The sequence below is a fragment of the Rhinolophus sinicus genome, chromosome 14, assembly GCF_057876585.1.
Source record: "Rhinolophus sinicus isolate RSI-liver-muscle chromosome 14, RSI-T2T, whole genome shotgun sequence".
Taxonomy (NCBI): Eukaryota; Metazoa; Chordata; class Mammalia; order Chiroptera; family Rhinolophidae; genus Rhinolophus; species Rhinolophus sinicus.
Window position 1 is genome coordinate 175,478,249 of NC_142514.1, and position 27,487 is coordinate 175,505,735.

The 27,487-nt window shown below is 50.4% G+C and overlaps 2 protein-coding genes across 2 annotated transcripts; both read right to left on the reverse strand.

Annotated features, from left to right (window-relative positions):
- Positions 1 to 1,742: 1,742 nt before the first annotated feature.
- PSMC3 (proteasome 26S subunit, ATPase 3) lies at positions 1,743 to 7,442 on the reverse strand. The gene is made up of 12 exons (XM_019743702.3): positions 7,204 to 7,442; positions 6,876 to 6,959; positions 6,236 to 6,361; positions 5,745 to 5,849; positions 5,568 to 5,630; positions 5,175 to 5,312; positions 4,599 to 4,742; positions 4,339 to 4,487; positions 3,357 to 3,453; positions 2,990 to 3,135; positions 2,108 to 2,189; positions 1,743 to 1,929 (listed from the first exon to the last, which is right to left on the reverse strand). The coding sequence occupies exons 1-12, from the start codon at positions 7,276 to 7,278 to the stop codon at positions 1,819 to 1,821; spliced, it is 1,320 nt and encodes a 439-aa protein (XP_019599261.1). The 5' UTR covers positions 7,279 to 7,442; the 3' UTR covers positions 1,743 to 1,818.
- A 7,362-nt stretch (positions 7,443 to 14,804) lies between these two features.
- Positions 14,805 to 23,778, reverse strand: RAPSN (receptor associated protein of the synapse). Its single transcript, XM_019743536.3, has 8 exons — positions 23,418 to 23,778; positions 22,507 to 22,845; positions 18,172 to 18,330; positions 17,560 to 17,658; positions 17,360 to 17,482; positions 16,784 to 16,837; positions 15,626 to 15,825; positions 14,805 to 15,110 (listed from the first exon to the last, which is right to left on the reverse strand). Exons 1-8 carry the CDS (start codon positions 23,607 to 23,609, stop codon positions 15,038 to 15,040), a joined length of 1,239 nt encoding a protein of 412 aa, XP_019599095.3. The 5' UTR covers positions 23,610 to 23,778; the 3' UTR covers positions 14,805 to 15,037.
- Positions 23,779 to 27,487: the final 3,709 nt, after the last annotated feature.

Consider the following 27,487-nt stretch of genomic DNA (forward strand, 5'->3'; position numbering starts at 1 on the left):
CTTGCTGCCTGTTTCGCACACCACCGTCCATGGTCAAGCAGAGCTTTCCCAGGTGCTTGCTGCGGCCAGGCCAACTTGGCTGTTCGGTGGCTGGTCTCATTGTCCCCACCTTCCCCCCTTCTGCTTCGTGCTTGTCTCTGAACAGTTACCCTTGCAGTGCTTCTTGGAATGGGACAGCATTTCATGTTTTCCTGGCTTGTTTTGTTAGCTTTCTTATCTCAAAGCAAACCTGGCACTATGTCATTGTCCCAGCATGAGGCTGGGAGATGCTTTCGGCACCAAGGGTGGCCCCCTCATTATATAGCCTTATGAGCCAGGGCTTTTTCCCAGCCTGCCCCTGAATAATTTTATCCAGGAAGGAAGCTCCATCACAAAGGCACCTCCAGGTTTGGCCTCAATGAAAAAATATGGGATCGTTATTCTAAACCACCCTTGTCTCCTCTGAATGTGCTGCATGTAAAGACAGCAGCAGACAGCAGGGGGCGATGCTTCTCCAGTGCTATCAGGAGAAAGCAGAAGCTGGGAAGTGGAGTCCCACCCACTCTCCAAGCCAACCAGAACCACCTCCAGTAGCCTGTTGGCCGAGCTGTCTGCACAGCGCCGCCGGGTCTGGGACAGGCTGTGAAGCCCGAATTGCTGCACCCTCAGCTGTGAGTGCCTGGCTCGAATCAGTACCTAATCAGCAAAAAGGGATCTGCTGCCACTGTGAAATCCCCAGGGATCTGGTGGGTCTGTGCCTGATCTGTCAAGGAATCCGCCGTCTGGCTGGCCCTCATCCTCCCCAGGTGGCCCTGGGGCTCCACCGTGGAGCCTCAGGTGGTGCCTGCATGGTTCACTCAGGAGCCATGGCCAGATGAATTAGAAGAGGGAACAGGGAATGTAGGAGTGGGGGTAGCTGAGCCCAGGGTAGGGAACACAACCAGAAGCAGGGTGAGGGGGCTCCCGGGGTGGGAGAGCCACATGGGGGCACATCAGGACACTCCCGTTGGAACGGGGCTGCGAAGGCAGGCCTGGAGGTGTTGGGGGTACAGGGGAGGGGATCAGAGCTGGGAAGGAGCCCAGACCTCCAGAAAGGTCCAGGACCAGTCAGCTCACAGGGAGCATATTCCCTTCAGGGAGGCGACAGTGGAAAAGGAGGATGTAAGGGTTTTTGCCAGAGGGCAAGTGAGAGCTGATGGAGTTCTGAAGGGCTGTTACTTTTTCAAAGGCCATTCAGGAGGCCTTTCAAAGGATATGGGGCCTGACAGAGTGGGGATGGCAGAACTGTGGGGAGAGAACACAGAATGAACAAAGGTTGGGCCTAGAAAAGATCTCACAGTGATCTTGCTAGCACCAGCCAGAGAAAAGGGGCCAAGAGAGCTAATGGGGGCATGTGAAGAAACAGGAAGCTTGGGGACTGGGAAACAAAGGAGGTTCAAGGGAAAAAGACCCAAAACCTGGCTTTACAAGAAAGCAAGGCCCAGGGCCAGGGCACCAAAATGTGAAAAGGCAAAAGGCTATCTCTACTTAGGCCCTTCATTCTAGAGCTACAGTGTCACCACCTCTAAGGCTCAGAGGGGGTGGTGGGAGACGGGGGTGGTGGGAGACGGGTCTGGAGGGACACGGTTGGAGAGGCCAGAAGACCCCAGAGGACAGCGGGCGCACTCGCCCATCCCTCCCACAGTGCAGCACCTGGGGAAGGGGTCCCGTGTGTGCACCCCCACTCATCCACGCAGAGCCCAGGGAAGGTGAGCAGACAGGCAGCAGGGACCTGGAAGATTTTTATTGGGCGTTTCAGCCAGCAGGCGGCCGGGGCGTGGTGCGGCGGGTGGGCGAGCCCTAGGCGTAGTACTGCAGGTTGGCTTTCTTCTTGGCCTGCACCTCCAGGATGCCCTCCATGTAGTCCTCGTGAGTGAGCTCCGTGGCGCCCCTACGGAGTGCGATCATTCCCTACACCCAAGACAGACAGGCTCTAGGGGGGCCTCCCGCACCCCTGGCCCAGTTCCCAGCGGCCACAGCTTTCTCGGCCTCTTCCCCTCAGGAGTCTCCACCAGCCAAATCTCTCTGCCCTGTCAGGGAAGGGGGCAAGAAGGCATGAAGCACCCACCCACCTGACCCCAACACTCACCGCCTCCACACACACAGCCTTGCACTGGGCCCCGTTGAAGTCGTCCGTGCAGCGGGCCAGCTCCTCATAGTTCACATCAGGGCTGTGGGGAGGGGGCGGGGGAGAAGATGGGCTCCCACACTGCCTCAGCACGTTGCGAGCTCAACTCGCCAGTACCACCCCACTGTGCCTTGTTCTCTTCTTGGTACAAGATGGGGGGACAGTCAAAGCAGGTTAGACCAGGTTATACTATGTGTCTCCTGAGCTCTATCTAGCCTTCTAGAAATCTGTACCTGCGACCCCAGCGACTGACTCAGCCTGAGGCAGGGGAGCAAGAGGATGTGGGGACAAAGGATGCTGTCTCCCCCTCTCCTTAGTAATGCAGGCCCTTCATCAGCCCAGCACTGCCACTTACTGGTCTCGTGCCAAGCACTGTGCTTGCCATTGCCACAACCCCATGAGGTCAGTGCCATTATCCCGAAGTCCCACATAAGAAGACTGAAGCTTGGAGAGGTTAGGCCACCTACTGAAGGTCACAGAGATCTGACCCCAGGTCCATCTGGCTCCTGGCTGAATCCCCCTGGCCACGTTGGATTGTGCTCATCTGCTAGGGAAGGGGAGGCTGGGAAACTGAGGGCCTCTGGCCTGCAGACTTTCCAGTCATGGGGGAGGAGGGGACGGGTGGATTCTAAGGACCAGAGTCCCCAGAATTAAGGCCTGGGCCGCAGCAAGACTCTATCTCAGGGACATGAGGAGAACTGGAGCTTGTTGGGCAGAATAATGCTTGTGTGCGAACAGATGTGGAGGGGGTGGATGGAGGCCTGGGAAGCTCCGCATGACAGACAGACCGCGCTGCTGCTGCCCCTGCAGGGATCGTGCCCTGCTCGCAGTGACCATGCCCACCTGACGTTCATCTTGCGGGAGTGGATCTGCATGATTCTGGCCCGGGCCTCCTCATTGGGCATCGGGAACTCAATCTTTCGGTCCAGGCGGCCTGAGCGGAGCAAGGCAGGGTCCAAGATGTCCACCCTGTTAGTGGCTGCAATTACCTGAGCAAGGAAAGCAGCAGCAACTTGAAGAGGAAGGGGTTCACAGACAGGCAAGTCATGGCCACGACAGGCAGAAAGGCAGCCCAGGGGCCCAGTGAAAGGGCAGGGGATGTTCAAGACAGACTCCCATTCCAATTTAGCTGCACTGGCCAGCGGACTGAGAAGGTCCCCTGACTGTTAAGCCCCATGCTCTTCATCTGTGAAGTGACAACAGTACTCACCTTTACTTGAGTGTTGGGCTGGAACCCGTCCAGCTGGTTCAGAAGCTCCAGCATCGTCCTCTGTACCTCCCGGTCCCCGGCTTTCTCACTGTCAAAGCTGGGGTACACAGGAGGCCCGAGACACTGGTGAGGCCACAGCTCGAGTTGAACCCTCCTCTCCTCCACCCACCAGAAGCCTAACCCAGCTCATCCAGGGCAGGGGAACGTCTCGCTCAACTTGGGGCCCCCAGCCCAGGGACTGGCAGAGGGTAACTGCTGATTGCAACATTCAGAGACTGGAGAGACTGTTGGGATCAGGTATTGAACCGAGGATAAAACAGTGAGCGAAACCAGCCACTGCCTGGGCTATCCCCCTGACGAACGTGCCATTGCGAACTAAGCTAGATCTTACAAATCCAGGCATCCAGCCCAGACTTGGAGCGTAACGGGGAGCCCAGGCAGGCATCCCTGAGGAAGTATTCCTCAGCTGAGGTCTAAAGGCTGAAAACTCACTGGCCGGCCAACCAATCATTGGAGAAGAGGGGGAAAGGAAAAGCACATTCTAGAGATGGAACAGCAGGTGCAAAATCTCTCCCACCGCAGAGCCAGAGCGGGCCTGCAAGCCGAGGGTACCCTGTGGATAGAGTCCAGAAGGGGGAGGGATGTAGGGGCAAGAATGGAATAGGCTGAGGGGAACAGGGACAGCCACACAGGGAGCCTTACAGGCCATGGAAAGCCCAGCATTTACCCTCAGGAGCAACGTGGAGGCCCAGAAAGGGTTTTAAGTAGGATCTGTTTGTGTGAAGGAATGTGGGTGCATGTGAGTGACGTGACCAGGTTTTGTAAGGAAGATGATGCCAGCTGTGAGAATGGATGCTCAGGGGAAAAGAAAACAAGCAGGGAGGCTAGTGAGAACTTAGGAAGGAAAACCACAAAAGTAGAGACAGAGTGGGATAGCAGGAGTTTAGAACAGTCCCCTTGGTGGCACCCAGCACCCCTTTACCGCTTGGTGCCGATGGCATCCAGCTCATCAATGAAAATGATGGACGGAGCTTTCTCCTTGGCCAGGGCAAAGGCGTCCCGGACCAGCTTGGCACCATCCCCGATGAACATCTGCACCAGCTGGGGGCCGGCCAACTTCAGGAAGGTGGCCTGGGTGGGGGGAGGATGGGGACTGAGTCAGGCCAGAGCACGAGAGGCCCCTCTGAGCCCGCACTGCTCAGCTCCTGCCCACTTCCCCCTCGTCTTCCCCAAAGCACTCACCTTGGTCTGTGCAGCGCAGGCCCGGGCCAGCAGGGTCTTCCCCGTACCTGGGGGCCCATACATCAGTACTCCCTTTGGAGGTTGGATCCCCAGGTTCTCAAACTTCTCCTTGTGGTTCATTGGCAGAACAATGGCCTCCACCAGCTGCCAGGAAGAAGTCCTGGGTGAGGAGAGTGAAGCCCTAAGGGCTCCTACAGCCCAACCTTTAATGGCTTCAACCCCAATCTGCAACCCTCCTGCTCCTGCTCAGGGATACTGCCTCTCCTTCCCCCGTATCAAGAGAACGCAGAATGTTCACTCCCACCAAGGCCAACTAAGGTCTTTCCAGGAACAACAGGATATGGTGGAAAGACACTGAACATGAGTTCCAGTCCTGGCTCTGGCCCTAACCTTCTACGACCCCAGGCAAGTCATTCAGTCTCTCTGATCTCAGTCTCAACTGTTACACAGCATCCTTCTTGCCTCCCTAGGATGCTATGAGGATAAGAGGCATATTAGGGGGAAGTGCTCTGATCAATGAAGCAGAAAAACACAAAAGGCTGGCGAGACTGGTGGTGGCTGCCACGCCTCCCTCACCTCCTGAATCTGCTTGTCCAGGCCCCCAATGTCACTGTATTGTTCTGTGGGTCTCTCGTCCACCTCCATGGCCTTCACCCGTGAGTCATACTCTGTAGGCAGGGTCTCCAGGATCAAATAGGAGTCTTTGTTCACACCCTGGGGCAAAACACAAAGCCTTCAGATTTGTCCCAGCTCAAGGCCTAATTAATAGGCTGGTGACAGGGGTTTATAGAGTGAAAAGAATGATATGGGACTGGGCAACACAAGATTCAAAGAGCAGATAGACAGGATCTGACTCTCCAGGCTGCTCTGCCAAGATTCAGGACCAACAGTAACCTGGGCCTGGGGGAGGGGTTCAGTGGGAGAAACCTCATTAGGAAAGCTCTGCCTCGGCTCAAGGACACCACTCACCACCAAATCTCCCGGCTTCAACTTTTCAGCATCCACCAACCCAATCACAGGCAGGAAGTATGTCTGTAGGAAAGATTCCAGAAGCAGCCTCAGTGACTGCCCTCAGTAAGGTTCCCCAGTCCTTTCCCCAGCCACCCCTCACCCTCCTCATTTCTCCTACTGTTGAGGCAGCCTCACCTGTCGTGTAGAGGTTTTGATCACTGCACATTTGCCCTTCCTCTGGGAGTCCAAGTCAATATTGGCACCATCCTCCTCTTGGTCATTAGGATCAACATCCAAAAGCTGGAAAGGGATAAAGCTCAGATCAACAGGCCCTGCTCAGCCCACTGAACTCCCCAGAGCCAGGTGCTTCCTGGGCTGAGATAGTTCCAACACCTGCAGGGCTGGCCATCCCTACCTCACGCCTCAGACTAGCCCTGAGCCCAGCAAGCGCTGATCAACCAGGAGACTGAGATCTCTGGTTAGGTGTTGCTTCTCTGCCCCGAGGAAGAATAACCAGTAGAAAAGAAGACAAGTGGGGTTTCTGAGGCCTTTCCGGGCCCTAGAAGGGGTGGGCCCAACATGCAATTTGGGCATCGAAACGTCCACCACTCTTCCTCCAATGGCCCCATCACCGGCTATCTCCAAGCCCCACTGACCCCTCTCTTCCCCTCCACATACACACACACCTCGATGACGTTGGAGACAAGGTATGGCAGGGTCTTGTTCACTTTGATTTTCTCACTGTTCTCTTTGATCTTGTCCTTCATAGCTTGAAGCTCGTGGGTTACTCGTAACACTTCGCTCTTCATAATCTGAGATGAAGGTGAGTGGAAGCAAATGTTCAGCTTTGGCTTTGTTTATCCCGGGGCCTTGTGATAGGTGAGGTCCAGGCGGCCCAGGGGACCCTCCCTCATCTGCTCACTCAGCTCTTAGGCTGAGCCTGACTACATCCACATCCGCGGAGGTGAAAACAGGAGGCCAGTCTGGAGACCTCCTGATGAAGTCATTGTAGTAGAGGGGAAAAAGCGGGACTTCGAGTCAAACAAGTACAGGTCTTAGGCTCTGCCTTTTACTAAGGACTGGGCACTTCACAATAAAAACCTCTCTGAGCCTCAGTTTCCTCATCTATACAATGAGGATTTCCTAAAAGGATTTCCGAGAGGAATACTTAAAGACCTAGTGGAGAAAGGCAGTCTGATGATTCCTGCTCACATAGGCCTGGTCTCCCAATAGCCTGTCCCTCTTAAGGCTTAGTTTTCTTTTCAATCTCCTGGTCCAAGGAGGAAACCGCGTCTGGGGTCAGCAAGGCCTGCCTTGTATGCCCACCTTGATTTCACTGTCCAGCAGCCGTGTGCGCTGGATAATCTCTTCTGTGGACATCTTGAGCACCTCCTCCCCGATTCCATCTTGCTGTTAAGAAAAAGAAATTTTTTTAAACTCAGGGCAGGTATCCCACTTTCTCCAAGCCCGCTCACAGCCTCAGTTTCCCCGCCCATAAAACTAGAATGAAGCAATCGGGACCCTTGCCCACACCCCAAGGGGCCCTACTCTGGGATCGGGCCAGACCTTGGTCCCCAGGCACCTCCTCCCTTCCTGACAAATGCGTCTCCCCACGGGCCACGACTCCAGGACCCCCAGCTCTCCCAGCGCCCACCTCAGCCTCATCCCACACGGTCGCCATCTTCTCCTGCCGAGTCACGCTACTCTCAAGTTTCGGCAGCAGATTCATTTCCTGGAGGAAAAGGCCGAAGATCGGACTGGGAGCAGTGGCGGGAAATTAATATTGTCTTTCTTAACACCACCTGCTGACTAGTGGCAGACCTCTTTCTTCAGGTCCTGACTCTTGACCAATTTAGCGGCCGCGTTGCCAAAGCGAATCTGCTTTTCCGATTCAAAAGATGAAGCGCCGGCCACAGGATCCGCCCCCGCGGCTCCTGAAAGGTTCCCGCCCTCGTCCTGTTTTCGCCAGGCGCGAGGAGTGGGTGTGTTATTGGCCAGCGCCAGCAGTGGGCGGGACCTGGATATATAACCGGAAGGGACGGGGGACGGACTGGAGTCGTAAGGGCCCTTGGGAAATGTAGTCCTCGTCGTGCTCGTAACTGAAAGGGTGCCTTTGAACGGGTGATTCAACCTCAGAGTCTGGCCCAGTTAGTAATTAGGGGATTCGCTCTGCCTCCCAAACCATAAACAACATACGCCAGCCATGTGCAAAGGGCAAAAAAAAAAAAGGGGGGGGGCATGACACCTTAGACTGAATTTTTATAATTATTATTTATTAAAATACAACCTGTTCACCTAGGGTTACCTGAGAGCATCATGAACCAGTTTTCAAGAGAGAGATCACTGCTGCCACTAACTTCCGAGCAGGTGCCACAGAACTTCCCTGTGGGAAGAGAGCTCAATTGGCAATCAGCCTCTACAATTAAAAACATTATGTCTCACATCTGTAATCGTTTCTTTTCATCTCACTGAGGAGCAGAGATCTCTTTGGATCTTATGAGACCCTTTTGCTGTACTTGTGTCCCGTTTCTAGAGGATCGCTACTTAACCCTCTGAGGTGAGGCCCAGGGCACTCCTAAAATGAACTTCTTAACTTCTTGTAAGCCATGTAACATATTTTAAGTCAAATCAACACAGATAGACCCTAAACGTGGTGAAAATCTATCCACTGTTTTTCTTGGAATGCAGTTGAAGGCATTTCATTTGCAGCTGCTTGCTTAGGCTGACAAAGCACCCCCACAGCTAATAGTATGTATTCCATCCTCTCAACCGCCCTGCCCTGTGGACAGACGGAATTATCATGGTCAATGTTAGATAAGGATGTGGAGGAGCAGAGAGGTTAAGTGACTTGCCCAAGGTTGTTCAGTGAGTCAGTGTCAGCACTGGCGCTGCTGACTCCAAATTCACACTTTTCAGAGTTGCCTGACAGGAATCAAGAAGCCCACTTGGGGAGGGAGCTGTCCTGTCTGTGCTGGTCTCAGCACACCTGAGGCAGGTGCATCTTGCTCTGAGGCCTACATTTGGAGATCCCAACAGATAGGAATATGTTTAGAAAGCCTCCAGCCTGGGCCTATGATAGGTGGTGGCAGGCCAAACTTTAGACAGGCTCCTCTGAGCCCTCTTTTCCACTAGGTCTTGACCTTGGGCCCTGTCCTTGGGTCTTGTCCTCAGCCTGCCTCACCCAGTTTTAACAAGAATCCTGGTAAGTCAGGTTATCAAGACCCCCTGATCAAGTTCCTCATCTCTCACCTTTGATATATAAATCCTTGGCCTGCCTTTAACGAGAATCCTGTTAGGCAAACTTAGCAAGAATCCTCCTACCGTGATGTCTCCGCTTAGTAATTTTCTATCCACCGAACCCTCACTGTGCTTGTTGACTATAAATCCCCAACTGTCTTTGCTGTATTGGGAATTGAGTTCAGTTCTGTACTGAATTCTCTATCTCCTATTGCAATTGACACTTTTCATTACCTCCATGGTCTATCACCCCAGTTCAAACCAGCATCATGTCTCACCCAGATTATCGCAGGGGCCTCTTCATTAGTTGGCCTGCTTCTGTCCTAACATTCCTGTGATAGTTAATTTTGTATGTCAATTTGACTGGGCCATGGGCTGCCCAGATAATTGGTGAATCATTGTTCTGGGTGTTTTTCTGTGAGGATATTTTAGATGAGATTCACATTTAAATTGGTACATTGAGTAAAGCAGATTGCCCTCTCTAATGTGGGTGGGCCTCATCCAATCAACTGAAGGCATGAATAGAAGAAAAGGGCTGACCCTCCCCCCAAGTAAGAGGGAATTCCTCCTGCCTGACTGCCTCGAGCTGGGACCTTGGTCTTTTCCTATCTTCGGCCTCAAACGGAAACATCAGCTGTTCTTGGTTCTTGAACCTGCCAACTTTCAGACTGGAACTGCATCCTCCTGGGCATCAGGCTTTCTGACTCAAACTAGAACTAGACCATCACTATTCCTGGGTTTCCTGCTGGTTGATTCACACTGCAAAGCTTTGGACCTGCCACCTGCCAATTCCTTATAGTAAGTTTCTTTACATATCTATATCTATATCTATATATCTGTATATCTGTATATCTATATCTACAGAGGGTGCCAAAAATATATATATACACATTTTAAGAAAGAAAAACTATTAAAATTGTAATACTCAATATATACTGATAACAAAAGATGAATACAAGTCACATTTGACTTCTGCAATTACAAGAGGTGCTCAAAGTTGTTACCATCAGCGTCCAGACACTTCTGATTATGGCGAACTGTTGCTTGAGCAACATTGACCAAAGTGTCCACTTGTATACTTTTTTTTGGTACCCCCAATGTATCTATATATCTATGTCTTTATCTATATCTATATCTACATCTGTATCTATATATCTATACCTATATCTATATCTATCTATATCTGTCTCCTATTGGTTCTGTTCTCTGGAGAACCCTGACTAATGTACTTCCTAAAGTCTGTTATTTTGAAGAATGATAAATACATTAAAAAATTAAAAGAACAGACAGTGAGTACCTGTATACCTTTCACCTAGATTCACCATTTGATCACATTTTGCACATTTGCTTTTTCTGTGTGTGTTTTTTTCTGAGCCATTTCAAAATAAGTTGCAATGTAGAATTACTGTTGTACACCTGAAACTAAAATAATATTGTATGCCAACAATACTTTAATTAAAAAAACAATGGTGACATATGGTTACTAGATTTAGTGTGGTGAGCACATCATAAGATATATAAATGTCGAATCACTATGTTGTACACCTTAAACTAATATAATATTGCATGTCAACTATACTTTAATTAAAAAGATAAGTTGCAGATGTCAACAAAAAACATCCAGCCTAAGAGAAAACATGTAAGAGTTTATTTGAGCCAAACTGACAACAATTGCTGGAAAGCAAAATCTCAACGGATTGAGAAAATGCTCCGCGAATTGTCAGTTTGTAGCTTATTTTATACACAGAACCAAAGGAGGAAGGTTACATGAAATCCACTGGTGATAGATTAAGGGAGTGGGAGAAAGCAAAGGGAGTGGAATCTCTGGGACTGGATAAAAGCAAATTGGAGAGACAGGTACTTCTTTCACATAGGTGGGTACAGGATAGTTAATAGTTCACATAGCGATGTTAATCAAGGGACAAGAATAATAATGAGGGATTCTGTACTTTCCTGTTCTGGTCCAGAAAAAGGGATTACTGACATTCCAAGGATGTCATTTTAGGTGCAAAAAGACAATAGACAGGCCCACGTAATGGCACAGATTAACTTTATGAAGGAAGCTTTTGGCTAAAGATATGACTTCCCACCATAGTTATGAAATTTTTATGCTCACGCCATTTTATGTGGTTATTTTCAGTCTCCTGAGCTTGTCAGGTTTAACGTGTAGCCCCTTTTCTGTCCTCACAGACATGACACTTCACCTCTAAATATTTCAGCTTATGTCTTCTAAGGATCAAGACATTCTTATATGTAACTATAATACATTATAGTCTAATACATTGTCACACCTAAGGAATTGAATGTTGATACAATAATATCTAATAGAGTCCATATTAAATTTTCTTCAATTATCCTGAAAACATCCCTTACAGCCTTAAAAAAAAATTCAGTAGCCGGTAGAGAGGGTCACACAGCATTCAGTTGCCATATCCCTTTTGCCTCCTTTAATCTAGAGCCGTTCCCCGTCCTTTTTTGGTCTTTGATGACATTGACATTTTTGAAGCACCCAGGCCAGTTGTCTGGTGTAGTCTGTTTTCAACACAGCAACCAAAGGAATTCTTTTAAAACCTAGTGAGAGCATGTCACTCCTCTACTCAAACCCCTTCAGCAGCTGCCTTCTCATTCAGAGTCAGAGTCCTTGCAATGGCCCCCAGGGCCCTGGGTGTTCCCACTCCCCTTTGAATTGCCAGGGGACCTGACTCCACCTCCCTTCCTCCCCCCCCCCCCCCCACGCTCACAGCTACAGGCCTCCTGCTGCTCCAGGACCAGACCAAGCCTGTGCCAGTCTAGCACTCACTCTATTCCCTTTTCCTGGAATGCTCTTACCAGGACATTGGCTTGGTTCACCTCCTCACCTCCTTCAATTCTTGCCTCCAATGCCTCCTTCGCATCCAGGCCCACCCTTACAACCTGTCAATGCTGCAGCCTGCCGCTCCCTGCCCCAGCCCTTCCCCAGGCTCCTGGTCCCCTTACTACTCTTTTTTTTTTTTTTTTTTTTAATTACATATTTTATTTTGGAAAAAAAACTCAAATTAGAGAAAAGTTGAAAATACAGTGTAAATAACTTTTCTCCTTGTATCAGCTGAGAGTATACCGCTGACTGGCTACCACATTACCTTGAATACTTTGGTGGGACTTTCCTAAAATCAAGGTCATTGGCCTACTTAACTACCACACAACCTTCAATACCAGGAAGTTAACATCGATATGTTTCTACCACCTGATCCTCAGACCCCATTCATGTTTCACCAGTTGTCCCAGTAACGTCCTTTATAGCAAAAGGATCCAGTCCAAAATCAAGACCAGAATTGAGTATTGAATTTAGTTGTGGTGCTGAAGTCTCTTTCAGTCTGGAATAGTTCCGCAGTCTTTCCTTGGCTTCATGACCTTGACACTTTTGAAGATTGCAGTTACTTTGTAGAATATTTCTGAATTTGTGTTTATTTGGTGTTCTGCATGATTTTACATTTGGGTGGTTCATCTTTGGAAGGAATATCACAGAAGACATCCTGAGTTTCTCACTGCATTAATTTAGATAGCACCTGATTTCATTTTGTTCCGTTACTGGAGATATTAACCTTTCTCATTTGATTCATCTGGTGTCTGCCAGCGAGCGTTCTCCACTGTGAAGTCACTCTTTTTTTGAAATTAATAAGTATTTTGTGTGGAAGTACTTTGGAAATATGTAAATATCCCATTCTTCATCAAAATTTTTATTTATTCATTTATTTATTTATATCAGTATAGATTTTTGTTTTAGCCAATAAAATCTGTTGGTGTTATTGCTATGGACTAAATGTTTGTGTCCCCCCAAAATGTATATGTTGAAGCCCTAACCCCCAGTGTAATGGTACTTGAACACTGGAGGTAATTAGGGTTAGATTAGGTGATGAAGGTGGGGCCCTCATGATAGGATTAGGGGCTTATAAGAAGAGGGAGAGAGAGAAATCTCCACTCTCAAGCATAGTGAAAAGGCCATGTGAGGACACAGTGAGAAGGTGGTTATCTGTAACCCAAGGAGAGAGCCCTCTGATACCAGCCCTGCTGGCACCTTGATCTTGCACTTCCAGCCTCCAGAACTGTGAGAAAATAAATTTCAGTCGTTTAAGCCAACCAGTCGATAGTATTGTGGTGTGGCAGCCTGAGCTAAGACAAGCATTACTGGTGGGTCAGGGGGAGTCCACTCAAGCTGGCTCTTGTGTCCTTTTGAATTATCCTCATCATTCTTTCGGCTTTCTCGGCCGTCTGACCCAAGATCTTCCAGGGTCATCTTATACTTTCCCTGGTCCAGGCCTAGAATCAGTCATTTCCCCAAAGAGCCTTGATTCCTTTTACTGGAACATGGTGTTTAGAAGCCAATATCTGGGTGTTAGATGCACTCATTGCTACTGTCATGTCACTGCTCCTGGGCCAGAGCGTGTACACACACACACACACACACACACACACACACACACAACTATTTTGAAATCCATGAGTTCACACTGACCCCTACAGTTCCAATTCAACACCACAGGGTCCCTTCTGGTTTTCTTTTCTTGTAACTCTCTTCTTCAGTAGTGACCTGGCTCGCATTACCCTTAATATAGCTCCTTATTTGCTCAGTCCCCCTATGCCACCAATTTCTCCTTGCCACTCCCTTCCACGCACAGGTCGCTCTTCACACTATCTTGGTTCTAATGCCCCACATGCAGGTCCTGTTCCTGCTACTCAAGCTCAGACATCTCGCACCTTGACCTTCCTCAACTTAGCTGCCTCCTTACCCTGCTTCGGCCCCAACAACCTATGCCAGGCTGCCCCTCCTTACCCCACTTGGTGCTCTGCACTGGGACACACTCCACCACCACTATGGTGTCACCTCCTCACTTTGCTCAGGCGCCAGTTCCCCGTGCTAGGCCTTCCTCCTCCAGGGTGTCCTCATCACCCAGCTTTGGCTCTGACACAACAGGCCACCCTGTGCACAGACACTGTCCTCGGGCTCCACTCCCAGACCCCCATCTGCATAGATGTCCTCCTCTCCTGGCTTGGCTCCAACACCAGCACCAGGCCTTGCCCTCGCGTGAGCTCCTGTCTCACCGTACTTGGGCTCTGACACTCCAGCCCGAGCCACCTATAAGTGTGGTCACCCCTATGCAGACTCTGTGCGGGTTCCTCCCACAGGGGGGCTTCCCCTGTGCAGACACCTCCTCACACTGCTTGGGTTCCCAGACCCCACACCAGGCCAGCCCTCCACATGGATGCCTGCCTTGCTCTGTCACACCTAATGGTTTTAGGACTGAAGAGAAGGGATGGCAATGAACAAGAGGAAGAGGCATGCTGCTCTATTCTTTACTGTTCCAAAGCACTTGCCACTTTTGTATTCGTCCACTAGTTTTTGCCATTAGTTTTGCTGTAACAAAATACCAGAGAATGGGTGGCTTAAGCCAGAGAAATTTATTTCCTCACAGTTCTGGTACTGGGAAGTCCAAGATCAAAGTGCCAGAAAATTCGGTTTCTGGTGAAGGCTGTCTTCCTGGCTTACAGATGGCTGCCTTCTTACTGTGTCCTCCACACCATCTTTTCTCTGTGCAGCATGGGTTGGGGGTGGTGTCTCTTCCTCTTCTTATAAGGACACGGATTACAGCCCCATCCTTACGACCTCATATAACCTTAATTTATTCCTTAGAGGCCCTATCTCTTAATACAGTCATATTGGGGGTTAGGGCTTCAACCTATGAACTCTGGGGGACACAATTTAGTCCGTAACATCTTTCTATCAGACAGTCTATGTTGCTTGATTACATTTACTGTTTATCGCATCCTCCTACCCAATCCTGCATGTCAGCAGCTCCCTGCGCCAGGGATCTTTATCTCAGTGTCACTGGCGTCCCAAGAACCTGGAAGGGCAGCTGGAGGCACTCACACGCATGTTGGGAGGGGTGCTTGTGTCTGAGGAAGCTTACAGGGGAAGCCTCGTGCCCACTCTTCCCCAGCCCCTCAGACTTCGCTAGGGCAGGGAAGTCAGAATCGCTGGGACCAGGTACAAACGGTTTATTTTTCTATAAAGAGCAAAGTACAAAGAGGAAGGAGAGGCTCAGCTGGGCCTTAAGGAGCAGCAGTGGACTCAGGCCCTGGAGGAGGCCCCAGGAGGCCCTGGCAGCTGCCCCAGGAATAAACAGCATCCAAGACATGGCCGGTCAGGGATCTCCAGTGTGATGACGGAGAAGGAGCGGGGGAGGTGAGGTGGAACCCCAAGATTGTTAACAGAGTCACACAAAGCCAGGCTTCATGGAGGAGCGGCGGCAGTTGGGGCAGCTCCGTGTCCCATTGTTCTGCAGGCACCTTGGGAGGCAAAGGGCTCTGTCCGTTCAATGAGCCTGTCTTTCCACCCTGGGCCCAGCCTCCCTCTCCTCCCCTCCCCTCTGTAGGGGCTGGGGAGGTGTCAAGGGAAGGGGATGGCCCCCAGGCTCCTGCCAGCAATACTGCTTGTCTCTCCCACTCTGCCTGGCTGGGGGGAAGGGGGTTGGGGAGAAGGGAGAGTCTGGGCTGGGCATCAGTAAGTGGGGATGGAAGCCTATGCCTGCCACAGCCCTGAGGCAGGTCTGGCCCTGAGGTCTGAATCCCGTCACCTTTGAGAGGTGTCTCTGCATTCTCTTCGGGGAGAATAATAGTAAGAATGGGACCTCATGGGGCTGCAAGGAGGATTCAATGAATTGATACCTGGGAAGCTCTTCAGACATGCTTGGGAAGCAGAAAGCACTATGTAAGTGGCCGCTGTTATTACTGCGACTGTGATTAAGCCCTAGAGCACGCACAGAGGCCTGCGTGCCCTTGCCCCTGCTGGCCAGAGCCCTCACCGGAGGTGGAAGATGTGGGAGCAGGGCAGGGCCTGCAGCCGGCTGTTCCTCTCGCCTATGGACTCCCCGCACAGGCCACAGTACAACTCGGTCTCCTCCACGCACTCGTGGAAGCGCACGACGTGGGCTCGCAGCTCCCGTTGCAGCCCCTTGCTGCGGCATATGCTCTCACTCAGACAGTGCAGCTTCAGTTGGCTCAGCTGGGCCAGCAGGGACGGGAGAGTGGGCGGAAAGGACGAGGCCAGGTCAGTGTTGCTGAGCAGCCACCCCGCTTCCCTCCTTGCCCAGCCCATGAAGCTGTCCCCATTGGGTCACCAGGCAGTCAGTTCACATGGGTTCCAGTGTTGGCTGAATTCCTGCCTTGCTGGTGGACTTAGGAAAAACATCCTGCCCTCTCTGGGCCTTGGTTTTCCCTCATGCAGAATGAGGGGCTGGGTGAGGTCAGTTTGCCTCACCCCTAGAACCTGCTGCATTGACTCCATAATTAATTCACTTTCCTGTTTTCGTTAATTAAATATACACAACAGCTCGTAGGCTTTTCTGATCATCCCAAGATACTGGGGTAAACCTGAGTGGCTATAATCCAGCCAAAGTCACATATATTTGGCATTTCGGTTGGACTGTATACCTGATCCCAGAGAAATGCACATCTTCTAGGAGACTTTGAGAAACATTGAGCCTATTTTCAACATTTAAAGGTTTGAATACAATTATTAAATGTAGAGAGGCCATACGTCTTTGGAGTTAAGAGAGGCCAGGGACCAAGTAGTGGGCCCTTGAATACCCTTCTGAGCCTCTCTTTCCTCATCTGTAAAATGGGGCCCATTGTGCCTACCTTGCAGGGAGACCATGAGGACTGGAAGCCATACCTGTGGTGCCCATCTCTCAGGGAGTAGAGGCCACTGTTGGGAGTTTTAATGACCATCCAGAAGCCTCTGAGGAATTCTGATATCCTCTGAGCTACAGAATTCTTGCCCTGCCCTTTGAAGCACTTTCTGGGTAGGAGAGAAACAGCTGGGGTCTGGGGGTGGCTTGGGGCAACTCCTGGAGATCAGGCAGGGCTCAGGGCATGAGTGGGTGCAGGGGGGCCCCCCTACCCACCCAAGATCCCACCTTGGGCTCTTGATTCCAGACTCAGGAGACAGAAGCAGGTCTGACCTTGTTCCCCACCTCCTCAGCCAGGTCCTGGGCTCTCTCAATGGCATCCAGAGCCTGGAAGGTGAGCACAGGCCAGGGTTGTGGGCAGAGCTGTCTGACAGAGGCCTTGGCTCATAGGATAGGAAGGGGTAGGGAGAGGTGGACGTGGGGAGGGTGACAGAGCTGGGCAGCTGCCCTGTGTGTGGAGGGAGCAGGAAGAGACTGGGGTGCAGTCATAAGACCTGTGTGGGCAAGTTACCTTCTGCCTCAGTTTACTCAGATACAGAGGAAAAGAATATTTCTGTCCTGTAGGGTGTTGTGAAATCATGGCAAGCGATTAAAGCATCCTGAGTTCAAACCCCAGCTCTGCCCCTTAACCAGCTGTGTGACTGGGCAAGTCATGGGCCTTCTCTGAGCCTAGAAAGTGGCTTGGAATGTCTTAGCCTCACAGGATCGGGGTGAGGGCTGATGGTAGACAAAGTGTCTGAAAGAGTCCTGCCCAGGACCAGATAGACTCACAGATTGTTGGCTGACCTACTGGCCCCAAATGGGAGCAGTGGGGAGAGCTGGGGGCTGCAGGACTGGGCCCGACCTCACCTTGTCCAGCGCCTTCCTGGCCACCCAGCATTTGGCCACGCCCAGCAGCACCTGCACCTGCCCCAGACGGTTTCCAATTTCTGTCATGATGCTCATGGCAGAGTCGTACCTGGGAAAGGCTGTCTGCACAGCCAGATGGGGGGTGGGGTCAGGCTGGGCCAGGACACCTCATCCCCCGCCCCACATCCCGGTAACCTCACCTCCAGGTCCCCACGGCTCCGGTGGATGTCAGCAAAGCAGAGCAGGCACAGTGCCTGTAGTGGCCGGTCCCCATGCTGCAGTGCAATCTTCATAGACTCCTGTGAGGGAGGCCTGTCCCTCAGGCCTGCTCATCTGCCGCCCACCACTGGGGCGCCCCCACCCAGTGGGCCCCTCTGACGGGCAACCCAGGGATCACCAACATCTTCAGAGCCCAATACACCCATCACGGTGCTCAGGCCCCATGCACCGAACCAGTGAGACCTCACAGCACCCAGCAAAGTGCAAACTGAGGCTCAGAAAGCAGAAGTGACTCCATCGATGTCACCCGGCTAATAAGTGGCAAAGTTGAACACAGGTCCCTGGAACTGACTACTTAAAGTGCCTCTAGAGGGTGTGTGATGGTGGGCAGAGGGAAGCCCCCTCCCTGAGAATGTACTGGAAGGGAGTGAGGTTTAGGGCAGGGGAAACATGCACACTTCATGGGCTCAGCTATAGAAAGGCTGGATCAGTGACAAGCCTTGGGGCCTCAGTGGGCTGATTCGGAAGGAGGCCCTGCTGTGGGTCCCAGACCCTGGCCACACCCCCACTTGCCCCCTTCCCCACTGCCCCACCTCACAACACTCCATGGCACTGCCCAGGTGGCCCAGCAGACGATATGCCACTGCCATGTGGTACTGGCTCATGGCCCGGTACTTGAGGCTCCAGCCCTTGCCGTAGTCGTTGACGAGCTCTGCGGCCTTGCAGGGGAAGAACAGGGCTTTCTCATAGTCCTGCAGGGACACAGGGCGGGGCCAGGATGGGAGGGGGCACACTGATGGCAGGAGCTGCCCCTCAGTCCAGGGTTCCAGGTCCTGGCTTCTCCACCAGCCAGGGGCCCACAGGCCCCACCGGGTGTTCATTCATTCATTCTAGAATCCAGGGAAAGAGCCATCTAGGCAGAGGAAACAGCCAGTGTAAAGATGTAGGTTCCACCAATGAAGGGGTTTCATCTGTTTTGCTGATGTTTGGTAATAACCCATGGCTCAGTTTTTTGGCACTTAGTAGCTGCACAATAAATATTTGTTGAATGAATAAATGAATGAGAAGGCAAGAAAATACAGTTGGCTTCTCTTCTCACGCAGTGCCAGCTGGGCCTCTCAGCTTCAGAGACACACGGAAGGGTGGCGGTGGGAGGGATACCAGAGCCCCACTTGAGTTTGCCCCCTGGACCCAGCAGCAGCTGCTCCCTGCAGGCCCCGTGACTGACTACCAGAGCAGCCGGTCAGATGCACATCAGGACAAATACACTGCGGCAGTGAAATCATTCTCTCATCCTTTCTTTCTCCTCAAGCCTCCAAACGCCCTTTCTACCTGCCCACTATGAGCTGATGACCTCGCCTCACACTCCACTGGGAAAACAGAAGAAAATCAGAGAGGAGCTCCACTGTCCAGCTCATCCATGACATTCCATCAGATCCGCCCTCTGCTTCCCTCCTGCGACTGTGGAGGAGGGCTCCCCGCTCCTCTCAATGTGAGCCCCTCCTCGGGGCTCTGGACAGCCCAGTTGTCCCCTGTCCCCGGCTCTTTCTACTGATTCATTCCCATCAGCATTTCTCATCTCATTTAAAATATAAAAACAAAAATCAAAATCAAACAATCTTTTTTTGACCTCATGTCCCCTTCAGCTACAGCCTTGGTTCCCTGTTCTTTCTCATAGAAAACCTATTTGATCTTTCACTAGATATCTAACAAGCATCTCTGAGTTAATATGACCAAAAGAGAACTCTCAATAATCCCAAAAAAAAACCTGTTTCCTAACAAATTTTGTTATGTACTTTTTAATTTGAAGCCATGCAAATGTTCTATGGTTTCAAAAAATTAAATTAAAAATTTAAAAACCCTAAAAATAGAAACTAGAAATAAATGACCCTAACTGCATATCATGATATTATTGTAATGATGATAATTAAAATTATTCTATATTATAATAGAATTATGTTATAATGTACTGCTACATATAATATATAAAATAATGTTATACACAATACAATGCAATGTATTATTGTATTGTAGTATATTACGTTATAGTATATTAATATAACCACACAGAAAAAAAATTGCTTCAAATGACCTTAGAACATATACTTGGCCCATGGCAGATGTTAATCCATAATGGGATGTATTATAAAGACAAAAGATTGCAAAGAAATCTTAAACTTCTTCAGGTGCCTTTTTTTGGGTTTTTTTTTTTTTTTTTGAGTACTATTGTCTTTTAAACGTATCTTATGTATTTTGTCGGCTAAAATAAATATTTAATTATGTTGTTAGAAACCAAGACTTTCAGTCTAAGAGAAAAGAGAATCACGTTTTCAATGAACTAAGGAAAATCCTGAAACATTAGATTTGAATTGGAAATATCAGTATAAACTTCAGTTGTCCTGGCAACTGAAAAGAATTAGAAGCAACAACACAGTAGCAATGAATGCCCCGAGAGCCTACATTTCGTCTTTAAATACCATTTCCTAGTAAGAAGAACCTGGAGAAATGGCCAATTCCAGTCTAGGGCATGCAATATACAAAATGAGCCCAGGTCAGTTTATTGTGGCAGAAAACAACGCTTTCAAAGACTGAATCTTGTCCAAAGGACACAGGAGTCACCCTGAAGGGAATCCCACTGACTGAAGTTAAGATAATCTGAGCATCAAAAAGAACAATGATGGCAATTGACTAAAGGCTACTGAATAAATAAAAAAAGCCCATGATTTCATAAAGACACTCCAAAAAAAGGAGGCAAAATAAACCAGTAAGTGTGACCACTGAAGGCAGCTATTATATCAACTCCTTATTCTGAAAAGCGGTAACTAAAGGAAAGGGAAAAAGTATTTATTCTGCTACTTCAGAGTAACCAATTAGCCCCAGCTAATGAAGGAAAGTTCTTTTGTATAGAAAAATCCCAGCTAATAATTGTAGCAAGAATAATAGAACTTGGAAATGGCCATTTCATTAGAGTTGAAATAGAAGAATTGATCCAGGCAACAAACATCAATATTAGATGCTAATTAAAACCATCCCGGAAAATGTAACTGCACAACCGAATATTCACAGTGTTCCAAAGTGTCACCCCACACAAACCCTAAAATGGAGGGATCAGGTTGTCACTCCCTCAGCCACCGATAAGCCATGACATGGAGAACACAGCATCGCTTATAGAGTATTCTCACCAAAAACTTGGGACCTAACCCTAACCAAGTCATTATATAAGTTCCTAGTTCAAAGGAAGTAAAAGACTTAAAGCAACAACTTACATGACTCCTTGAGGAAGCAATGAGACAATGAGATGGAACATTCTGCAAGGCTTCTTCAATAAATCAGGGACGATAAAAGGGGAGGGGAGCAATTTTCTACTGAAAGGGACCGAGAAGTCAGGAGAACCACTGCAAGGTGTGGCTCTTGTTTGTGTTTCAATTCAAAAGAGGAGAAAACCTATTCTGTTTTCAGGATAAGTAGGGAAATTTAAGAGATGGTTGTTCATTGTGATGTGTGTGATAATAGTATTGTGATTACGGAAGAAAGTGTTCTTCTATAAGCAAATGTCCTCTTCCCCCCAGGTCCCAGAGACGCAGACTAAACTCCTTCAGGGTAAAAGATCGCAATGCCTCCAATGCTAGATCACCACACTTCAGTTTGAGATGTTAACATATGTAAATCAACGATGGCAAAATATTAATGATTATTCAATCTAAATGGTGGGTCGATGGAGATTCGTTACATGATTCTCTCTACTTTCCTATGTGGTTAATTTTCTTCATAATAAAAAAGGTTTGAAAATACCCCTATTCCTCGCTAATCCTATCGCATCTTACTGAATGGCTTTCCCTGTCTGTCTAGTTGCTGAAAACAAAATCCTCAGTGTCCTCCTGGATGACTCTCATTTCCTTACACCCACCTCTGACCCATCAGCATCTACACACTCATTTACCCCCATATGTATCATGCATCTACTATGGGTCAGGCATTAGCAACCGCCACAGGCCAAGTGCAGCCTGGACGCCTAGGGGCAGGGGAATAGGTGCTCAGGACCAGAAGCCTGAGGCCATTGGCCACATCCAATTGTTCACAATCTGCCTTCTCCCCTCACCCTTACCTCTCTGACCCCACCCCCTCCTACCTCCTTCTCACATGCCTGCTGCAGCCATGCTGGCCTCCATCCTTCCTGCAACACGCCAGGCATGCTCCCCCAGGCAGAGCTTTGCTTTAGCTGTTCCCTCGTTTTCACTCTTTTGACAGATTTCTGCATGGCTCCCCCTCTCATCTCCTTCAAAGCATCAGACATCACCTCAATGAGCCCTTCAAACCCCCCCTCCTCCCCCTCACGGTTTCAAACTGCAACAGTGCCTCCTCAGCATTTCCCACCCCTCCCCCGGCTTGCCTTTCTCCTGAGCACTGTCTGGCTTGCTCTATAACTCACTGTGTTTATCGTCTTTCTCCCCCACCTAGAAGGCAAACTCCATGAGGCGGGGGACTTTGCTGTTGTTTTAGTGAAAGTTAAAACAGTGCCTGGGACATACTAGATGCTCAGTAAATATGTAATGGATGAATCCTTACAACCATGCTGTATGTACAGTGGGTCATAGTCCCTCCCCTGTTCTACAGATACACCTACTAAGCTTCAGAGAGGAGAGGTGACGCGTCCACGATCACACGGCCAGCACGAGGCAGTGCAGATTCCTGGCCTGTCCTCACACAGGAGCCTCCCATGCCCCCAGGAAGTCAGACAGATCAAAGTTTAAATTCTGGTTCTGCCCTTTCTGACCCAGTCTTTACCTTCCTGGGTAAGGGTTCCCTCCCAGACACATCCGCCTTGTCCCTGAGGACTAAATGGGGTAACACGACAGGGAACATGGTTCTCAGGAGGCTCTCAGGGCGGCAGAGTCCACCATCACCCTCTACCTGGGGCCTGGACTCACCTTGACCTGGGCATAGAAGCTGCCCAGGCTGCAACAGACGCGGCACTCCAGCATGGCGTCGTCGTTGTTGTGGGCATAGCGCAGGGCCTTCTCGAAGCTCTCCAGGGCCTTCTGGAAGAGGCTGAGGCCCAGGAAGGCATTGCCCATGCTCAGGCTGACCTGGCCTCCAAGCTGGGCGCCCGCCCTGGTGCCAGGCAGGCCGAGGCAGGTCTTGCAGTAGGAGATGGTCTTGTGAAACTCACACAGCTTCTCGTTGCTGCGTGCCAGGTTCAGGTAGCCCTCCAGGAGGAAGTCAGCGTCCTCCAGCTCCCGGGCAGTGTCGATCTGCACCACGGCAAACTGCCCATGGAGGGGTGGGCAGGTGCTGTCAGCCTGGGCTCTGAGCCTCGGACCCGAGCCTGCCTCCATCCCGCCAAGCCTCACATCCCAAAGCTTCAGATCCAGAGCTTCTACACCCAGCCATAGACTAGAAGCTTCAGCCCTGGAGCCTCTACCTCCCAAGCTCAAACCCAGAGCTTTCACCTTTCCCATGCCAGCCTAAATCTAGAGTATCCACTAGCCCCGACACTCTGCACACACAACCCCTCCCGCAGCCTCAAACCTACAGCAGACTCAGAACCCCAAACAGGAAGGCTGGAACCTAGACTCGCCGAGACCTGGACTCAAAATCTCCAAACCCTGAGGCTGAGAACCTCAGTCTGAGTCTCAGACACTGAAATTCAAGGCCACAGGCCCATGTCTGAAGCCAAGACCCAGCATCTAAGACCCAGGGCCTTGGATTCAGAGCCTTTGTCCTGGGCCACTAGCTCGTGGGACACAGGGGAGCCTGGGGAGGCAGACAGGGGGCCGGGAAGCCTGGGAGAAATCTAGCCCTGGCCTCACCCTCCCACGCCAGCGCTGGGTGTGCCCACCTTCAGCATCTCCTTGTAGCGGCCCATCTCCGAGTGGGCCGTGACCAGGCAGCCCAGCACGCGAAAGCGCCCCACGAGATCCGAGCTCTTCTCCAGCACCTTCATCCACACCTGCAGAGCCTTCTCTGTCTGGTTAGACTGGTACAGCTGGAGCCCCTTCTCAATCTGCTGCTTCGTCTGGTCCTGCCCCATTTTCCCAGAGCCCTGTGCCCCACGCGGACAGACCCTGGTGGCTCTGTGCCTTTAGGCACTCATGGCAGGGGACCCACAGTGCCAGCTACCCACTGAGCCTCGGGAAGGAAAGCAGTGCTGGGCAGAAGCTGAGCAGGGCCTGATGGAGAGCGGGTGCCACCTTGGGAACAAAGCTGGTCCGGCCCCTGTCTGCAGCTGTCCCTGCCAGTTGGGGTCACGTGGCCGCTGAGGAATGTCAGCCTCAAGGTCACGCGGGCCTCTGCCGCACCCACCCCCTAAGCTGGGAGGTGGCTTCCCAGGGATACAGGCACCCTGCCCCCTGGGCACCTCCTTGGGTGTCTCTTCGGCACCTCTGACACTGGCCCTGACCCTCCTGGCAGGGCAGGCCGTCCCGCAGCCTTGCCAAGGAGCTGCCTGCAAGGGATGGGATGAAAGCTGGGAGGAAGCAGGGGTGAGGCTGGGCACACAGGTGTCAAGGAAGCGGGGGCAGCACCCAGCCTGGCACCCTGCCTCTCCCTCCCCCACCCCCACACCTACCCTCCCCCAGGCTTTGTTCCTATGATTTCCCTGGGCACCGAGGTCATGTACCCACGTACATGCCCACATCATTCGCAACATCCTAACAACCAAGCCAAGTCACTGACCTCTTTGGGCTTCAGTTTTCTCATCTGTAAAATGAGGATAACAATAGGCTGATAAACCCTAACTCATAGGGTTGTTCTGAGCCAGCATGGTGTTGTGGGTAACAGCGTGGACCCTGAAACCAGCCTGCCAGGGTTCGAATTCTGACTCTGCCATTTATTAGCTGTGTGGGCAGCGTGACTTTGGGCAAGAGAGCAATGGTACCTACCTCACTGGATGGTTAGAACTAAATGATGTACTAGTTGGCAAGGACTTCAGAACAGTGTCTGGCACTCAGGAAAGAAACACTCTACGTGTTGACAAGCAAGGGGTCATCCTGAGCTGTGCCTGCTCCACAGTAAACTACCCACCAGGGACACAGGTGGACCCAGGGGGGTTAAAAAGTGTCCCAATCCCAATCCCAACCCCAGTTTGAAAGGGTCCCTAATTATGAGCTTTAATACCAGACATTGTGAAGAAGGGCAGGGAGCAGACTCCTGAAATATTGGGGCTCCTGGAATTGAGAGTCAGGCCCTAGGTAACGGGGCCCCTGCCAAACCACCAGCTCATCTCACCCCATTTTTCTCCTCCCTTGCTGCAAACCAGGTTCCTTCTTGCCCCAGGGCAAAGTTCATCCTTTCAGAGCAGGCAGTGTTTTTTAGCATATTCCCAAATTTGTGCATCAATCACCACTAATTCCAGAACATTTTCATCGCCCTGAAAAGAAGCCACGTACTCATTAGCCCTCACTCCCCATTCCTCCTATGTTATGGGCTGAATTGTGCCCCACCCCCATTCATATGTTGAATCTTAACCCTCAGTACCTCAGAATGTGACATATAACTTGGTTACACTGTCTTTAAAGAGGTAAAGTGAGGTCATTAGGATGGGTCCTAATTTGATATGTCTCGTGTCATAAGAAGAGAGTAGGACACAGACACACAGAGGGAAGACCATGTGAAGACAAAGGAAAACGACGGCCATCTACGAGGCAAGGAGAGACCAACCCTTTCAATACCTTGGTCTCTGACTCTGGCCTCCAGAACTACGAGAAAATAAGCTATTATTTAAGTCTGCAGTCTATGGCGGCCTGAGCAGACCCACACACCCCACGACCACAGCCTGCTTTCTACGGATTTGTCTATTACAGACATTTCATACAAATGGAGTCATACAATGTGGCCTTTTGTGACTGGCTTCTTCCACTCAGCATCGTGTTGTAGCGTGTGTCAGCACTTCATTCCTTTTTGTGGCTGAATAGCATTCCATTGTATGGATACACCTTTTTTTCCCCATTAATTAATCGATGGACATATGTGTTGCTTCACTTTTTGGCTATTATGAATAACGGTGCCATAAACATTCACCTACAAGTTTTCATGTGGACATGTTTTCATTTTTCTTGAAGATAGACACACACACACACCTAGGAGTGGAACTGCTGGGTCATGTGGTGACTCTGTGGCCAACTTCTGAGGAATCGCCAACCTGTTTGCCCCAGGGCCAACACCTCTTGACCCCTTTCCTCCTTCCTATCCTGACATTCTGGGCATAACTCCTGGTTTGGGTGAATCAGCTGATTAAATTCTCAGAATTATATTTCATTCTGAGATTTCTATCTATAGTTTTATATTCATTAATGAGGTTATTTGCTTAATGTCTTCTTCCCCCATTCAAATGTGTGGGCAGGGACTTTGTCTCATTCATCACTGATTATATCCCCAGAGCAAGGTACACAGTGGCCACTCAGTAAATATGTTAAATGAATGAATGGGAAAAAAGGGGAGGGCTGCAAGTTTAATTTTGAAATTTAAAGCAACTGCTGCAGACTTAGCAGCCAATCTGCCACTGCCTGCCCCATGCCAGGGACACCGAGCACAGGTAGCGATGACGACCTGTTTACTGTGAGCCAAATGGGTCCAGAGAGGGGTCATGGGAGGGGGGAACGCATGACCAGCTCAGGGGTCCATGCCCCAGGCTCATGGCTCAGCAGACATAGAGGGGATGTAGGAGTGGGCCCATGAGACTAGACAAGGCCACGGGGACTTCCCAGGGGGAAGGGCCCTTGAACCAGGACCACAGGAAACTGGAGAAGGTGGGGGAGAAAGGGAGGTACAGTGGTGAGTCAGGGAGCCAGGAGAGTTGACTGGGATCTTCCTCTCCACTGGAAGATGGGTCTGGGGTTGACGTTAACCTCCAGAGGGGAAGGAAGCTGGGCCCACAAGGAAAGTGCCAAGGAGCCAGCAGATTCTCTCCCACTCCATGATCCAGACACAAGTTCACCTTGAGTCTTTGGCAGGAAGGAAAAGAGACGGACAGCCTGCAACTGCACCCCAAAAGAGTCTGGGACCACAGTTTCCGGGCACTTGGGAACTCACATGATTTCGAAAACTTGACAGGAGAAAGTCAGCTCAGCAAAGAACTGACCATTGCACACAGTTGGGTCAAGGTCATGCTCTTTTAGGGGAAGGGCTGTGGTTTGTCTTTGTACCACTAGAACCTGCACAGCCCTGGCAAAGTGCGAGGAGACCAATAGAAGAATGATAATACCTAACATTGCCTGAGCTAAGCATTTTCTCATTTATAGATAAGAGAACTGAGGTAAAGTGTCCTGCTCAAGACCACACTGATACCTAGAGACAGAGCAGGGACTGGACCCCAAGCAGTGTGACTCTGGGAGTCTCAAAAAAAAGGAGAGGGAGAGGGAGAAAACGGAAGGGGAACTGGACACCGTTTTCAGGAATCAGTGATCCTCACCTGACACACGAGCTCACTGGGGATGTGATCCAAGGCTCTGGCCTTGGTGGGCAGAAGAAATGTATACAGAAGTGACCAAGGAGACAATGGATAGTCAATCCTTGCTCGGCAACACCCAGCGATGAAGGTGGACAAAAGGCCCTGGGAAGTCGGAACGATCAACAAAATTAAATGGTCTTTTCTGGGCCACTTACCCTCCCAGGATGGTGGGACAGTAGGGCGTGGGGTGCTTGCTGTGTCTGGTACCAGCTACGTCCCTCACATTTTAGGTCCCTCTTTTATCGTCAAAAGGAGAAAATTACGTTTGGGTTCACAATCTGGCATGTGTGGGCTGAAGATTTCTGCATTGGTTGTTATTTGGGAGATTTCATATAAAAATCTGCATTTCCTGCTTCCCTTGGAAAGTGAAGCTCAAGCAAGCCAAGCCTGTGATTCTCTGTTAACCAGTCAAGTGGTTGGTGTCTGGTCCTAAGAGACTGTCTCTCTTTAACCCTATTCTC